General features: G+C 39.0%; 1 protein-coding gene across 1 annotated transcript in view; it reads right to left on the bottom strand.

Moving 5' to 3' along the window:
- Positions 1-6,074: 6,074 nt before the first annotated feature.
- The window catches only part of slc49a4 (solute carrier family 49 member 4), a 64,538-nt gene continuing 52,133 nt past the window's right edge, over positions 6,075-18,479 (bottom strand). Inside the window, 1 exon segment of the mRNA XM_010879741.4 lies at positions 6,075-7,942. Within this exon segment, the coding sequence (XP_010878043.2) occupies positions 7,827-7,942 (116 nt within the window). The 3' untranslated portion in view covers positions 6,075-7,826.

Raw genomic sequence — 18,479 nt, 5'->3', positions numbered from 1 at the left:
GTTACTGAAACTGCATTACGCCAGTGGCAAAAGTATGCTGTTTTGCTCCCTGCACCGCTGCAATGTAGAGCAATCACACTACCCGGAAATCTGAGGTCATGTATGTTCCCATAGAATATAGTATGACGACAGAAGCTGGACTTTATTATGTTCCTGTTCACCCCTGGGTCGTGAACACAGTGTATGGCATGTTCTGATGAGTCTAACTGAGGCACACCCAAACTTACACTTTTCCAAAACCAGGAGCCATGATGCAATGCTGTGCTTCTCTATAGCCTGGTCCAAGAAATGTGTTTATTCTGTCTTGATAATTCCTATTGTCGCAAGGAGTTGGCAAGAAAGACAATCACATCTGGGAAACGATTATTTGTATTAAAGGGATAATTCACCAAAATGATGAAATGATCCTGTAAGCAGATCACAGGATAAGGTATGACAGCAATCCATACTTTCCACATCAACAAATATTACAGTTAACTATCGAATACCAGAGTACTTAGAATTCCATATAATGCTATACTCCACATTGTATCATTTGATCATGTAGTGCTTACAACACATTGCTCATTTGGATTCCCAGTAGCTACTGCTACTTCTCATGGAATCCAGATAAAACATAGCTAATGAAAGACCTAAACATTAATACACCAGCAATGTAGAATACAACTAAACCCATAAGGGTAGATTGCATGTGGTAAAGTATGTGCGTGTGTGTTTGTCTCACTACAGTCTTTAATGTGCCATGAGATCCCTTTTTTATTAAAGCTACTTTTGCTATTTGCTTGAGTAATTGAGCAGAGTTCCTTGCGATCATGGCTTTGTAAAATTCAGTGCATTGTGGTGAGTTTCTATAAAAGAGACTGTGAAAGATGGAGAATGTTTGCAATTTATTAAGGAAAAAACTCTCAATTGCATTGGTATAGCAGTTGATTACTGAAGGTTTAGTATCGTATATTCACGTGAACAACCATCAAAACAAGTCAGAGCATAAGTACAAATACCAACTCAAAGTAGTGTCATGACAATTGTTCTGATTTTACATTCCTCAAGTTTGAGCTTTTATTCCTTCCCATGTGTATAGGCGATGACATCAGTCCTTGCAGAATGTACATACAAGGAAGAGTTGCTGCCATGATGTAGACTAGAAATACAAGGTTGCATACAGGAGGCATAGAAAATCATAGAATATCGACCAATCAGGTCAAAAGCTCACATACAGTGGGAAGAACAAGTATTTGATACACTGCCGATTTTGCAGGTTTTCCCACTTACAAAGCATATAGTCTGTAATTTTTATCATAGGTACTCTTCAACTATAAAACAAAAATCCAGAAAATCACATTGTATGATTTTTAAGCAACTAATTTGCATTTAATTTGCAAGAATTTGATACATCAGAAAAGCAGAACATAATATTTGGTTCCAGCTCTCTTCAGGTCATTGACCAGGTCCTGCTGTGTAGTTCTGGGCTGATCCCTCACCTTCCTCATGATCATTGATGCCCCCCGAGGTGAGATCTTGCATGGAGCCCCAGACCGAGGGAGATTGACCGTCATCTTGAACTTCTTCCATTTTCTAATAATTGCGCATACAGTTATTGCCTTCTCACCAAGCTGCTTATTGTCCTGTAGCCCATCCGTGTGCAGGTCTACAATTTTATCCCTGATGTCCTTACACAGCTCTCTGGTCTTGGCCATTGTGGAGAGGTTGGAGTCTGTTTGATTGAGTGTGTGGACATGTGTCTTTTATACAGGTAACAGGTTCAAACAGGTACAGTTAATACAGGTAATGAGTGGAGAACAGGAGGACTTCTTAAAGAAAAACTAACAGGTCTGTGAGAGACGAAATTCTTACTGGTTGGTAGGTGATCAAATACTTATGTCATGCAATAAAATGCAAATTAATTATTTAAAAATCATACAATGTGATTTCCGGGATTTTTGTTTTAGATTCCGTCTTTCACAGTTGAAGTGTACCTATGGTAAAAATTACAGACCTCTAAATGCTTTGTAAGTAGGAAAACCTGCAAAATTGGAAGTGTATCAAATACTTGTTCTCCCCACTGTATCAACCTCGACAGTTACTATAAGGGATAGGGCACCGTTCACTTGTACAATATGGGTAACAAGAACCCCCTGCTACTACTATGAGTTCTCCCTGAAAGGACAGTTCTTCTGATGGTTTTGGAGCCCAGGCCCTTGGGTGGCATGTTTTATGTATGGATATCTTAGCTGTATGTTATTTGATTATGTAGACATTTGGGAATCTTCATTACACTTGTATTTCACCCTGTTTCTCTACAAGAGGAGCAGGGTGCTTTATCATTTTAGGTTTTTATTTGAGTTAGTGAAATAACTTTAGCTTCCTTTCACGCCTGAAGACACAATTGATTGTGAAACTTTGGCTATTGGCATGGCATATCTGGATGGTCTGCTACACTTCTTAATGGTTTCACATTAATGTTGTCTACACCTGGTGGCTTATTGTTATTGATGGAAAGCAATAATCAATACAAGGTAATGAAGTGGTACCAGACATAAATTAAAGTTCTTGGTGGTAGTGCCACAATGTGCTTCATGCTGCATACATTGAATTACACAGAAATGCACTTTTCTTTCAGTGGACTCTGTGGTAAACCAATCATTCAAATCACCCACCCGGACCCCCAGAGCATCTAACTCACTCAACATTAAGATATTGGGTTGTTTGGCTGGAATATGACCGCACATAAATTGCAACTCCAGTACCATGTTAATCGCTAGATATTCTAAACAAATTATAGCCATAAAGAGTCTAAATTTGTCTCTAATATTGACAATACATTAATGTTTGCACATTTGTGGAAGCTTATTCCTTAAACTGCATAGATTCAAATGAACAATCAAGAGACCATTTTAACGTATTTGATTGTCCAAGCAGGAACAAACCATTACGCAAGATCTCTTCTCTTTCTGGGTGGAGCTCTTTAAGGAAGATGTTGATTACTTTTTCCAGAACAGCCATCTAGTCCTTTGGACTAATGTAGTAATAATAATCTAGCAATAATGTAATAATTTTATAGTCCACAGAGTGATATCCTTCCATTCTAAGTTTACATACATAGGGCTGTAGGTGCGCCTACTTGCCTGTGCTCTAGATTTCCTAAAGGTCTGAAGTTTGTGACCTTAGACTTCTAGACCCTGAACTTAGACTTAGGCAGGATATAGTGTGAATACTGTCATAGGATAAACTTAGGCTTTTCTTATGGACTTAATATTTAATTGATCTAAGCATGCTTTCATATTTGTTGTTTTCAAATGTCAATGTTTCTGCATTTGGTCGAGAAACATATTAAAGTTATGGTACAATTGCAAGAATTTGTCACACATTATTGCAGAGGTTCCCAAACGAGGGGTCGCGACCCCATGTGGGGTCACCAGATATGAAAATGGGGTCGGGGGAGAATGTTTTACAACTGACTCACATAGCTGCAAATAAAAAAATAACTATTATATAATTTTCCTTCACATGGTTGGGGTCACGAGAATTTTTAGATATCAAAATGGGGTCGTCGGCCCAAAAAGTTCAGAACCCCTGCATTACTGTAGGTTGAAAAAAACATACGTAGTTTATCTTTACAATCACAGTGTGACTTTTTTTGAATGATTTGTATTGACGGCAGATTGTTTCCTAGTAAATGGCTGTCTGTTGCTTTTGGGAACCTTTTTCACCTTGCACTTGATGCAACTCCATCATCTGACATAGGAGGAGTCACAAAAGGTCAACCACAAAAACACATCTTTGGGTCAAGAGTACAAATTGCTTCATTGAGGATATTGAGGGGAAGAGTAGAGATGGAGGAAGAGAGACAGAATCTCTCAGGCTAGAGAGCCGGTGAGTGAGTCAGACTGAGCAGGACCAGCCCACCTCCTGCTGCACGCATTGGGGACCCCTGACAATACATAGCACTCACAGCTGACATCTGATGTCATACACAGCTGGGAGAGGGTCCAGTGGGGGTGTGGTCAAGAGAGAATAAAGGTATTTTTGAAACAGTGAGATTATGTATCCCACTCTTGATTTGTTCCTTTATGTGGAAATAAAGAAATGAGAGCTGACATTACCTGGAAGAAAACTAAAATGTTAAATGTCCTACAAGTTGTTCTTTAGATACAGTAGAGTAGATTCAAGGATACTTTGGATATCAAAAGTCTACACACTATTATTTAAAATGCAAAGTGTTTATGTAAAGTCTGTGTTTATGTAAAGTCTGCAATCAAAGACAAATCGTGCTAGAATGTATTCATCTTTAACTGTCTCTTTAATAAGATAAATATAGTTTCTGGAAAAATAATAAAAAATGGTCAAGGCCTCGCTTGTATAAATGTGCACACCCACATCTAATATTTTGTGAATGCATCATGTGTCTGATTACAGAAGTCTGTTTGGATAGGTCTTCATCAACTTGACATATGTGGATTAGTTTATACCACACTTCTTTGCAGAAAAAGAGTCCTGTAACAGTGTAAGATCACTAAAATGACAGAAGGATTGTCGGTGCACAGCCATCTTTAGGTCAGTCCACAGATTGTTCTATAAGATTGAGGTCATGGTTCTGACTACGCCATTCCAGAACATTGATCTTTATTTTTACAAGCAATTCCATCGTTGATTTGGTTGTGTGCTTCAGATTAATGTCGTGTTGAAAGGTAAAATTCTTCACAAACTTGAGCTTTGAAGAGGGCAGCAAGGCTTATGATAAAATATGTAGATATTCATTGTCCCCTTTATCCAGTAATATGCAGGGAGAGCTCGTTCCTGGTGCGTTTCTGCAGCTCCTTCAAGATTGCCGTTTGCCTCTTAGTTACCTTCCTGAATAGCTTTCTCCTTGCCATGACATCAATTTTGGAGGGACGTTTCGATCTTTGCAATGACTGGGTGGGGCAATTTTCCTCCACTTTCTAATCATGGTCTTTACAGTATTCCATAGTCATTTTCTTTTCACTTGTGTTCAGTAAACAATGATCCTGTAGAACAGAATGGATGTGGGGATAACATTATGGGCATGGCAAAAGCTAACTGTATGATAATTATATTGCTGAATCTGGGAATGAGAGCTAATGGAATGTACTCAAGTTAGAATGGGAAGTGAAAACATAAAAAGCATATCACTGGATGTATTAAAAACAGACGACGACGTGACATCAGGCCTTCTAAGCAAATTATTCAGACTTGAGTTACATGATTGGATTTTCAGATCGACAGCAGGGTTTCCCAATCCTGGTCTTGGGGACCTCAAGGGGGGCATGTTTTTGCCCGAGCACTCACACACACAATTCAAATGTTGGCCTACCACTTTCACACTTGATTCATGTTATCAACCTATCATCAAGTCTTTCATTTGAATCAGGTGCATGAATACCAGGGCAAAGATAAAAACATGCACGTCTTGGGGTCCCCAGGAGCAGGATTGGGAAACACTTCTCAATATATATATAGGACATTGATTTTGCATTATTTGGTGCTACTAATTACACCTGCCTCAGTTCAAATGTTGATTATATTGTGCATACCCTTATATAAATATTTCGTATCCATTGACCTGTTGTACCTTTCAACAATAAGATCCTGTAGGTCATTTGTTAGCTCCATGTGTACCATTTCTATCCCTGCAGTATGCAACCAAGAAACCTTCAAGAAATTCCTTCAGAAAGAACAGGTTTTATTTTAGGGCTAATCAGAATCATTTCAAGTGCAAATGACATAAATACAAGATTTGGAATGTGATGCATTAAAGCAGAAGATTAAGGGTTGGACAATCCATTTGTTGTTCAATTAAATATTGTCACAAGAGGTTATTAAAGGTTAAAAAGGTCTGACATTGTGTCTTGATTTAATCCTTTGTATCAACAGAAGCTGTATTTTAATATGGGTGTGTAGACTTACTATATCCACTGTACGCACAAGAACTACAGGCTGGTGAGGAAAAAACATTACATTCCATCCTGCAGTTGTTTTTACTTTAAAAAAATTATATTCGCTAAGTCTACAGAGGCATTCATTGTGAAACTGAAATAGAAGGGAAGAAGCATGGATGAAAGAAGAGAGAAAACATTTTTAATAAGGTGCTTTAAAAATTTGTTTTGTTTTCACAGAACATGGATAAAAACATCTGTACCTTCAACCCAGGAAAACATGGTTAGAAGTGTAATAGAAACACAAAGTTCACTACTACACACAAACACTGTATATAAATACAATACCTAGGAGTGAATGTACAGATCACAGGTTATTAAGGCAACATGTCACAAGGTATTGAAGGTAAAGAGCATAAAGTTAAAAACAGTGTTATACTGTATCACTATGGTAATGAGAAAAACCCTTTCTGTACACAGAGATAAAAAATTTAAACAAGGAGAAAAGGAAACCATCATTCAGGAAATAAACTTTTTTTTCCTGGGGTTTCTCAGGGGTATAGCTGAGCGTTAGGAGGTCGTGAATGATTTCTTTGGAAACATTACCCCACTTGTACGTTGGACACATAGTCCCTTGAAGAGAATCATCTTGCAGGATCCGTCACTTACTCCAAAATGTCCTAGTTCCCCTCTGCTCTGGAGGAACCGAAGCATCACTTCTAAGTCCATCAGTGGCCATCAGGGCAAGGGATGCGGCTGGTTACTGAGCCACTCCCTGCCTCCTCATAACAGTCGCAGCACAGTGAATCCTGCTGGTGAACAATGTGCATTAAATGTAGAGCAGCTTCCTGGTTTAAGATTCATTCCGTGATTTATGGTTCAATAAGCGGTTCTGTTGAGCTAAAAAGAATCCCAGAGAAAGTCTCTGAGTGGTTCAATAGTTTGTTTCCATACAGAATCAGCCAGTCTCAGCTGTGCAACTGCAGTTATCATATATTTCATCGCATAGTCTGTTATTGTCTCAACTGTGTTAGTGTTGTGATCCCTCAGAAAATAAATATCTGTAAAATATTAATCTGTAATCTTTTTCTCTATATAAAAAAAAATTATAATTAAAACAGTTAAGATCAATATCCAAAAATAGCCCATATAGTATAACCAACTGTTAAAATTTGTAATTTTCACAATAACCTTTTGTATACTACCCAACTCAGAAAATGGCTCCTGTAGTAAGTCTATTAAACAGAGGTGAAAGGTCACAATGAGAGAAAAACAGCTACATCCTGCTTTCTCAATAACTCTGCTAATTGAAACAGATGATGTGGTTACACCATATGACCCAAGTAGCAGTCTGAAAATACACAGACCAGAGTCCATATGTCTGACTGCATACAGAGAGAGAGACTTGGATCATCCAGTCATATCCCGCGGCCCCCGACCAACACCAGCATGTCGTCCAAACCTAGCCCAGGTACCAGTGATGCGTTCAATCCATTAAATCCCATAGGGAAATTAGAATTATCTTTTTCAATAAGACCTCAAGCCGAGAGGAAGGGGGTTTGTCATTATCAGTTTTGCATAATAAGTCTTAAAAGGGTGACAAGAAAAAAACGGGAGACCAAATGTCACTATTAAACAACAGATCATAAGCCCCCCCACCACGCAAACACACACTCCCAATGGGGCCTGCTGTTTAACTGCTACTGCTATTCAATCATAGAGAGTCAACATTACTGACTGACTGAGGCCCATGTTTAGCTACATGAAAAACCCCAATGCACCACGACTGCCGTCAATGTCATATTACACATTCACAACTTCAGTAGGGCTAGGTTGGTTTTCCTAGATCCATTTTCTTCCTCTTCTCTGTGCAACGTGTTTACAAATGTTCCAGTCCTTGTTTCTCGCCCATTTCAGTGTGTTTGTTAACCGTCATACTGAGACGAAGACGTCTAGGTAGAGGCGGTCATAGGATTCCCTGAAGAAGAGGACAAGCAGGAGACTAAAGGCACAGGAGCCTGTCAGACACCAGTTCAGCCATGACAACTCTGAAGAGAGAGGGGAGAGAAAAGGTTAATTAGATGCAGGTCAATCACTTCAAGATCACTCAGTCCATTGTTCTCAATTTAAACGGTTTAAATCCTATGCAACCTGGCTACACTGCATGAAGTAGAGAGACCAACACAACTAGTAGATCAATGCAGTGTTCTGGGAAACTTTGTTAAAGCAAAAGGGGATTAGGTTTTGCGGTTTCATTGTGAATTGCTTCAGACCGATCCATACCACTCAATTAAAACTTACAGTATTTTGACTATAGTTGATGGTGATAACCTGCATCAAGTAAAAGTCTGTGATTGGCAGTGTATCTGTGAATTTCTCACAAATGTGTTTAAATCCCTGTAAGTGAGCATTTCTCTTTTGCCAACATAGTCAATCCATCTGACAGGTGTGGCGTATCAAGAAGTTGATAAACAGCATGATTATTTCAAAAATATACCTTGTACTGGTGACAATAAAAGGCCACTACTGTAGAGTCAAATGTGCTGTTTTGTAAAAAAAAGTTTCAGGGAGCATGCCAATGCCTACCAGAGAATTAAATGCTCCTTTACCATAAGCTCCCTGCGATGAAACTTTAAAGAATTTGTCAGTATGTCCAACTGGCCTCTGACATGATTTAGAAAAAGACACCTCTGTCTATATAACCAGAGTGTATATCAAAGCAAAAAAAAACAACATTGTCCAAGAAACACTTAAAACACCTCAGAGATAGAACTGAGTAGAGACGTAGATCTGGAAAAGATATTGCTAAAGCATTGTATTTTTAATGAGCACAGTGGGCTCCATCATTATGAAATGTAATACGTTTGAAGTACCAAGACCTGTCCACCTGGCCAACTAAGTAACCGGCAAGAAGGGCTTTGGTCAGGGAGGTGTCAATTGCAGGGACTGACAGACAGATCCGGATTAAGGGAAGGATGAACAGAGCAAAAAACAGTGCGGACCTCAAAAAAACCTAACCTAGAGCGCACAGGACCTTCAACTGAGGCAAATATTCATCTTTACTTGTGAAACAACCCAAAGCACACAGCCAAGAAAATACAGTACTAGTGAATGTCCTTCAGTGGCCCAGCCAAAGCCAAGACTTGAACCCCATTGCAAATCCCACAGATGTTCAATGGGGCTCAAGTCTTTGCTTTGGCTAGGCCATTGGAGGACACTGACACTCCCCACTCTGACAGAGCTTGAGAGGATCTGCAAAGAAGAATGAAAGAAAATGCTCAAATCCATGTGTGCAAAGCTGGCAGAGACAACCAAGAAGACTCAAAGCTATGATCGCTGCTAAAGGCACTTCTACAAAGTACTGAATAAAGGAAGCAAACATGAGGGATAAACTGAACCATTCAGTTGTGCTGGTGCAAAATCAGTAGCTATAAAAGGCATTTGGGTGCCTAGCTAATATTGACTATGCTGTTTCAGTTTTGATGGTCAACTATTTTCTGAATCTAGCTAGACTGTGAAAGTAATATAAAATGAGTTAATTCAAAATGTATACACCTAAAATGTATCTGATTTAATTAAATGTTTTCTACAATTCAAGCAAGGTTTAGTTAATTGTCTGACAAACGTCTTCCTAAGACCCGGTCAAATACCTGCAATTGCTCTCTGACAGGTCATGACAGAAGGTGAATCTCCAATCAAATTGATTTGTGCATTTTAATCTACAAATTGTGTCATATTAGCTCAAAAGTGATGTCAGAGAGATTTGTATCCAACAAATGAGATTCAACCAATCCCTAATATTGTGTCAGACAAATCATTGCCAGTACTCTACGGTACATTCAAATCACCACACTTGGACTCTGTAAAAGTTCCCAAAGGCATATAAATAAATAAATGTAATTTATATCCATTACTTCAAAAAAAGCCCCCCTAGAGGGTTAAAACATATATTTTTAAATAGCTGAAAGTGTAATGTATTGACCCATTTTACCCTTCAGCATTGACCTAAACTTGAACCTCAACATATTTTTCCCCCCTGGTTTTCCTGGGGAACAAAATAGTGGCTCTAGCTTTAGTGGCTCTAGCTTTAGTGGCTCTAGTTGAAAAGCTCAGTGGGTCATAATAAAGAGGTAACTGGAGGTAATTTGAAGAGTGTGCCATGGTTTTACCAGCACCTACATGCGTTAAGTGGAAATTAAGGGTCACATGATTCAAATAATTGCCTTTGAGAAAGGCACATCAGCCAAAATGTGCCTGTAAGTCTCTAAGGATATGGAAAATATATTTTTTGCTAAATACCAAAAATGTGAATTTCAGAAATAATTTCATTTTTCTTGATTGATCCAGTCTCTGTCCTGTTTAAATCTGAGACGGGTTAGAACATCGGTATGAATCAATTATTTGCATTTACTGAGAATGTGCAATTTTGACAAAAACAACTGATGTATTACATGTTGCCCTAAGAGTTGTATAAAGTCAGAAAATTATACCAAATGGTTCACAGCAGTAATGGATGTCAAAGGCAGCTCCAATAAGAAATAACTCTGAAGACATAATGCATCGTTATTTTGGATTTCTCAGTAATTTCACAGACATGCAGATTTTAAATATATACACATACACACAGTTGTAGAGAAGCATACATCTTGACACACACACTACTTCCTGTTACTGCCCCAGGAAAGAATCAATATCTTTCTTTTCAGATATTTCAGCTGCTTAGCACTAGGCAACACCATGCAAAGGTGTCGGTGAGAGACAGAGATAAAAAGTAAAGAGAGAGAGACAAAGTGAGAGACAGATTAGTATATTAACGTAATTCCTAGGATACTCGGTTGGTCAAAACGCACCAAGCCATAGGGACTAAACAGAGTATCTCAGAGTGAGGCAGCATGGATGAATACACCTCTCCACAAGGGTAAGGCAAAGGAGAATACCACCCCGAAAGGAAGAGGACAAAACAATGACAATAATCCTTTCATAAAAATGTTTCTCTACTAGGTAATGATAAGACCATTGGAGCCCCTTTCCAAACCCAGTAATAGAAAACCAGGGTCCAAAAACATTTGAGTATCTGTCACAGAGGACATTATAGGGAGACTATATAGTATAAAAAATAGCATAATTAACTAAAAAAGATCAAGTCTTTATTTCTGAAATTCTATAAACTATAGAATTGTTTTATTGCCACTGCTTTGACAGATATACGAAGTGCTGTGCCCCAAGAGCGCTTTGGTTAAAGCATAGTCGGATATCTGTAATGGTACCCTACCGTGTTTTAAAAGCAGACGCAAAGCTTTCTCTGTCATTTCCTTGTCTGTGAAGAAATGCTGTGTCTGAAGCAGGACTAACGTCCATCACTATGCAAAAAGAACTGTCATTCAAATAATTACAAGCTGCATGCTGTGCGCTTGCTTGCTTAATGCCTGCATAATGATCTTTTGCTGTACAGATTTTCTTGAAAAACATTATTCGCTTATATAACTTACCAAGACTATATCTGAGAACATTTGAAGAAAAAACGGCAATGTCAAATGATAGAGTTGCAAACTAGAGTAAGAGTCTAATGTTTTCATGGAAACAACAAATACATGCCAAAAGTTTCCAAATTGTATTTTCAAATAAATTCCAACATTGAACAATTTGTTAATTTTTAAGAAAGGTTATCTAAGATACAACCATGAAACAACATTGAAACAAAGAGTAAACAACTGGCTGACCAGAACTACACATTGTAAGCACACATTTGCTGAGGAAATTAAAAGGTAATTCCTAGGAAAGTTGTCAGAAAAAAAAATAACTGAGACAGCAACACTGGTTAAGAGCATGCTAATTACCCATGAATTGTTTGTTTGTTTATGCGGAGATAACAAGGAAACTTGCAAAATAATTCTGCAAAATAATAGAGAATTAAGACAGCAACAACCATGTTAGAATGTGGCAATTACCCAAAAACTATTGATATGTTGAATTCCTGTATTTCATTATTTTCATGATATTCCCATTATTTCAACACAACTCAATTGGTAAATTCACCTGTATTTACCCTTCTACTCAATGTAGTTTCACTGCAAAGCTGTTGGATCATTACCGTGCAACTGCACAGAAAGTAGAAAGAAAAGTATTGAAAGCAACTAGAAACTACTGGTCAATTGCATGGTAATAGGAGGGAATATTCTTGCTTTAGTTTGCAGGGACAATGACTGCGCGTTACACTGAAACTACACAGAAATCAAAGTTGAAACCGGGTAGAAAAAGAAGGCTACTATTGTTTAATTGCATGGTAACAGGAGGACAGACATTTGCATTGCAACAACACAGGGTAATATGAAGGTAAGAGGTAGGAAAAGAGGATGCTTACATAGGAATAATAGTTAAATACAGAGCATAAATTGTTAATCAGGTTAGCTCAGTCACCTGTTGTCTGGTTTGGTGGCAGTGGTGTTCAGGCAGGTTAATTGAGTTTCTGTTTATCTGGCCCCATCTCCACAACTTACCTGACCCAGACTCATCCATTTAAAACACAGGCCGAAAACAGGGAGGGGGGAGGTGTGTGAACAGATGTACAGTGTGAATAAATGCTAATGTGTCTACCAACCAAAGAAATCAGTCAGGGAAAACATATTTGCTGTTAAAGAGGCTAAGTGGCTGGAAAGTGATCAATGGTCCTACCGACATTGAGGGCTGCAGCTATCAACTATTTAAAACACTGATAATCCTATGTAGAACATTAATAATTTAAAAAAAATTGGTTTTGCTTTTGACACTGAACAGAAAAAGATGTCCTGGTCCAACCTTTAATGAGCTGAAATAAAATATCCCAGACATTTTAATGTGCATATCTGTATTACCAGTCATGTGACATCTAGAGATTAGGGCAATATTTTCTAAAAATGTCTAACATTATAATGTTAACGGACTGATTTCCTTTTATGAACTGTAACACGGCAAAATCTTACAAATTTGTATCACAATCTGTTTATATATTTTTTCAATTAGACTAGGAGACAGGTATAGGAAAACTCATTTAAGGAAACAGTAATTAAGATGTGCACAAGCCTATGCTGTGACATCTAGTACGGTTCAGTACAGACTGTTCACTGTTACAATTGAATTATTTATTTGTCTTCCCTAGTAAGAGCAACCCACATCACCACATTTGTCCCTTTGGAGAATCATCTCAAAAACAATTACCATTTTCAATTATTCTTATCAATGATTTAACAATCCATGTGACTATATCAACTTGTTCTGTTTTAATTATGTTTCAGTTAATGAAAATAACGATAGATAACGAAGTTAACAAACGATGCAACTACGCAACCCTTTTGGGCCAAGCAAATGCTAACGTGGTTTTAGCAGCTAATTAGCCTTATCTACCCAATTATTATTTGAAAAGGACACCCAAAACCACCCAATTTCCCACAGAAATGTTGGCATAATGCATGCACACAAATTTGTGATTGGAAGCATAATTTCAAAATGGCAAAGCGTACTGAAACCTTTAGTCTAATAATCACAGCCCTACTGAGATAACAGCGATGAGGTGGGGCTGCAGTGTATAGAAACTAAGAGAGGGAACCAAAGTCTTTGGAGTTGCTTGAAAAGCTATACACGGGGAGAAGTAGACCAAAGCTCTTTCCCTTCCTGTACATTAATAATAACAGAGCCTCTGGGGAAAGAGGTGGTTATTCAATTCCTCACAGGCCACCATAGCTCCAGTAGCTTGGTGATAAAAACAACTGACAGTTAAAAAGGACAATTCCAAATGATGTTTTCACTTCTTCCTCTGGCTATGTTTGTTCCCAGATATTTACTGTCACAAAAGTAAGAATGCGAGCCCTGATTGCAGTTTTCTCTCCCATCCTGCCTCTCTCCTGTTCATTTCAGAAGGGTCTAAGAGCTGCGAAACAACCCTCACCAGTCACTGAGCAATGGGGAGAGGTGACCGGAAATTGCGACTGGTAAACAACTGTAAATACCCAAAGGCTGACACAAAGCAGCGGCACATGGGACCCAGTGAGGAGAGCATGGAGGATGCCTGGGGATGACATGGGCACACTTCAAGGATGAGAAACTGATTGACCTTGACCTGCTCATCCCGTGAATTATAATCGAATAGGCTCCGTGCACAAGCGTATGGACAAACTTCCACTTTAGCCAGAAGTCGGCATATCAGTTTCCGGTTTACTTAAGGCGATCACCTGCATCGCCCAAAATTCCAGTTTTTAGTAGATGTCTCCAATACCTGCCTAAAATAAGCATTATTGATGTCCATCGAATTGTTGATGCCTGGTCCCCTGCTCCAACAAGCAAGCGGAACAAGGGATTCAAACTCTACGTATCGAGTTATCTGCACAACTACGAGTTTAAGTCGTTTACTGTGGTGTGCCGGCCGGCTATCGGCAAAGCTAGTTAGCGACATGTTCCTTTTTAGTGTAGTATTAGGCAGGACAATAGAACGCATAAAAATTCACCCTGGCCTCAAAAACGGCAAAAGAACACTGGCTGAGCTGGAACGCTAGCACATCCCCATAGCAAGTGAATTGAAACGAACCTTCGTTCAGCCTCTTTAGGTGTTTACTAATGCGGATGAGGACAGGAAGTAAACCGGAAACTGCAATGCCGACTTCTAGACAAAAGGGGAAGTTCATCACTACGCTGGTGCACAGAGCCTATTGGGATATTGACGTTTGCATTTTCAGCTCCAACAAAAAGGTGAATTAGATGCGCTTCACGCGAGGCAACGAGCACGCATCGTACATCCGTCAGTTTTTACTGCGGCTGCTGTACGTATTCTTCTAGATTACTTAAATACCGGGACTCATTTTGTTTAAATACTCGAAGATTTTTCCATTTCAGTTTGAGTTAACAACGCAACTGCTAGCGAAGTCGTCTGCTTCAAGCAAGCGAGTGGCACCTAGATATAGTCCCACAACCTATACAACAGCATGATTATTAAACGTTTCAGCTTCAATGTCGGTGCTTACAAACATGCTTAATATGGGAGAAAATATACCTCAAGGGTTGAGTTTTGCCTAACCAGCTGTGACAACGGCACAAACATAACAAACGCTGCTAACGCCACTGCATTAAATGAGCAGTTTAAGGAAAAGTTCAACATGGCTGCACCTTCAAATTGGTTTAAGTGTAAAATAGAAAGCACTGAAGTTTAACTTGATTTTTATTCAGTTTAATAGCACATTATGTAGGCTGTGATCCCTATTTTTAAGTGAGATTATTTACACCCTGTCAGATTACACGCTGGTTACACCTATGTTTGAAAATCGCAAATCATAACAGAAAGAACAAATATTTGTCAAATAAATCGCGATTCAATATTTCATCTAAATTGTGCAGCACTAGCGCTGAGTGATTCTGAGAGGGATGTTGAGCAGGACGGACGCGCACTGAGTGATGTTGAGCGGGATGCCGAGCAGGATGGACAGGCACTGAGTGATGTTGAGCGGGATGCCGAGCAGGACAGACGGGTGATGAGTGATGTTGAATCAGATGTGAGCTGGGCATTGAGTGATGTTGAGCAGGACGGAGGGACAATGAGTGATGTTGCGCTATATGCGAGCCAGTGGAGGGAATCATATGGACGGACAGCAGCCTATTGACTCACTCAAGAAGTCTACATTTTCTATTATTAAAAGTCACATAACAATGTTTTTTTATATATATATATAAGTACAATAAATCCCCAGGGGTGATGGGAGAAGAAAAAATTATTAATTTACCTCAGTAACAATATCTATTTAAAATATTTACTTTGTTACTATAATGGAAAAACAGTGCCTTAACACCTCATAATAAATACTTCAGAAAATATAATAAACACTCTGGAATGACACCTTTGACAATGACAACAATATCAGCTTCATCATGTCTTCTAATATGTTCAGTTTATCAATGCATGTTGAATGTACAGTACCAGTCACCTGGAAGGCATTTCAATTGGTGAACCTTGTAAAAAGGCAATTTGTGGAATTTCTTTGCTTCTTAATGCATTAGGGCAGCTATACAAAGTATACATTTTTTACAGTTCAAGAAATACCTCCAGGCTGTGTAAGGGCTATTTGAAAATGAAGGAGAGTGATCAAGCTGCATCAGATGACCTGAACCCAACTGAGCTGGTTTGAGATCAGCATGACCACAGAGAGTGGGAAAAGTAGCCAAAGTGCTCAGCATATGTAAGAACTACTTTAAGACTGTGGGAAAAGCATTCCAGATGACTACCTCATTTAGCTGGTGGAGAGAATTCCAAGAGTACGCAAAACTGTCATCAAGGCAGAGGGTGTGTAGACTTCCTGGCTGCTCAGTCATTTGTTAACCCCTCGCTCAACTAACATTCAAAAACAACTACAAGTGCAAACGGAAAAACAGAGTTGTTATGGATTAAAGCTGTTCTACAAGTAGCTACAGTTTTCAACACAGTCATAACATTCACAAAAGGTTAGGGATTCCAAGTATGCCACCAAATAACACATTATTTCTGTCAGAGTTTTGTACTTCAGACAAATACGGCAAAGTTTATGACAAAACCAAGTTGAGCACGAAACAGACGAGTGGCAATTAGAGTTTTTCAGCTCTGTTTTCTTTGTGAAAGTCTCGATGACGAATGCAACCGATATTTCCGCCCACACCACGCAGGCCCCAACTCCTCCACATAGATGAGGAGCCTTTGACGCTGCGCACCACAATACGGCACCCTGCTTTGTATTCCGCCCACCGCTCCACAAACAGAGAGCAGATGAAATCTAAAGTACCAACAAGTGTAGCTGTGTGTATTAATATAGACAGTGTTGTCTCCATCCATGTTTCCAGACAAACTAAGTGGTTAAGTGACCTTAGGGATTAAGCAAGTATGTGTCCTAAACAACCCAATTTCCTATGAAGTCCACTACTGCTCACCTGAGGGAATATAGTGAATTCTGGGTTGCCGGTTAAACACTCTGCTGGAATACAAAGCTGCTGGCACCCTCTGAGCTGAGACCCTTGCAACCCTTCAATATTATACAGACATGTAATATATTCATAAATATAGAAGTCACTTTCAAAAACACGATTAGTGCTTCAGAATGTGTTCCTTTGGCAGTGGGCAGCCAATGAAAATTAAAAATCAACTGTAACCAAAAAATAAATGAACATCTTTGAGGCTGAGGTTGCCGGTTATAAATGTAGGAGGGAAGGTTTCAAAAGGCAGAGATGCATGGCAATCTTTAGCTTTTATTTCCACACCACCATGTGTGTCACATCAATTACTGTATATGGCTGAAATGAATGAAGGCTGAATCTGAAGTGGCAGAGAAAACATTGGAGCTCTAGCATGCTGTCATGATTCCTTACAAATATGTGTTAGTGGAATGTTCTCCTTACAGTTATCCCCATTCATTGATAAACAGGAAGCAGATTTAGCAGTAGTTATTAGTATCTCAACTAGATATAAACCAATGATCTTTGCATGTCTAGGAACATACAATAACTAGTTCTAACACCAAGCCCCGATGAACACCAACTGCCCCACTTTTATAGTTGTAAGCAACTGTCAGTCACCAAGATTTTCCAGTCCACAAAGGAACAGTGCTCTGGTGAGGTAAAAACTAGTAAACAGTTCACCACCTTTTTCTTTTCATGCGTCAAAGTTTGGGGAAAAAGACATTGAACTTGAAGCTTTAAATTTTACATTATTATATTTTTACAACTGGTCACACTTCTGAAACTAAACACGACACATAACTACAGATCTTAGACCTGTTTCGATAAGGTAGCCTTTGACCACTATAGTGATTATCAATCAGACGAAGGAGAGAAAAGCACTGGTAACAGAAAGTTACAGACATTTTCAGGTCCAACCCCCTGATGGAGATGGCTCCTGCACACAACCAAATAAATCTCAGAAATGGACCTTGCAACTAAAACAACCGTCTGGATAATGCGCTTCAAAGCAAATAGTACAATGACTCTCAAAAGTATTCACCCTCTGTGGACTTCTTCATATCTTAGTGAATTTAATTTGGAGTTGTTGCCCTCAGCTCATTCAGTTGTGTCAAAGCACATGGGGTGAATACTTACAAAATCAATTGTTTTCTGTGTTAAATTTGCTAATAATTTGGCACAATTTGCAGATTTTGCACTTTGACATGATTTACTATGTGCTAATCAGTGGCAATAAACCCTGAATAAACACATTTAGATTTTATGTCAACACAAACAAATATGGGAAAGTCCAAGGGGTTGAATACCTTTGAATGCCACTGTAAGTAAGAAATTAGGTGTAACAAACTCCGAAACTACACATCCCTTTAAATCGGTGCCAAAGCGCTCTCATCTTGTTTCAATCTTTCTGGATTTCAGACAGTGGCTAGGAAGTTTCAGGGACTCTCCCCTTCCTAGTTCCCACCACACAGGCAACCTTCAGCGCACAGACACACCGCTCTGTACAAACCTACCAGGCTGCCATTCACCCCCACCACCACAAAGGGGAAAACGGAAACTCCTGGCTTGTGTGTGTTTTCTGCTCCTACAGTATAGGCGTATCTATGACACACACAGCCTGGCTGTTCCCAGTGATTACATTGC

The sequence above is a fragment of the Esox lucius genome, chromosome 16 (genome assembly GCF_011004845.1).
Source record: "Esox lucius isolate fEsoLuc1 chromosome 16, fEsoLuc1.pri, whole genome shotgun sequence".
NCBI lineage: Eukaryota > Metazoa > Chordata > Actinopteri > Esociformes > Esocidae > Esox > Esox lucius.
This window is presented reverse-complemented; position numbering and strand designations above follow the sequence as displayed.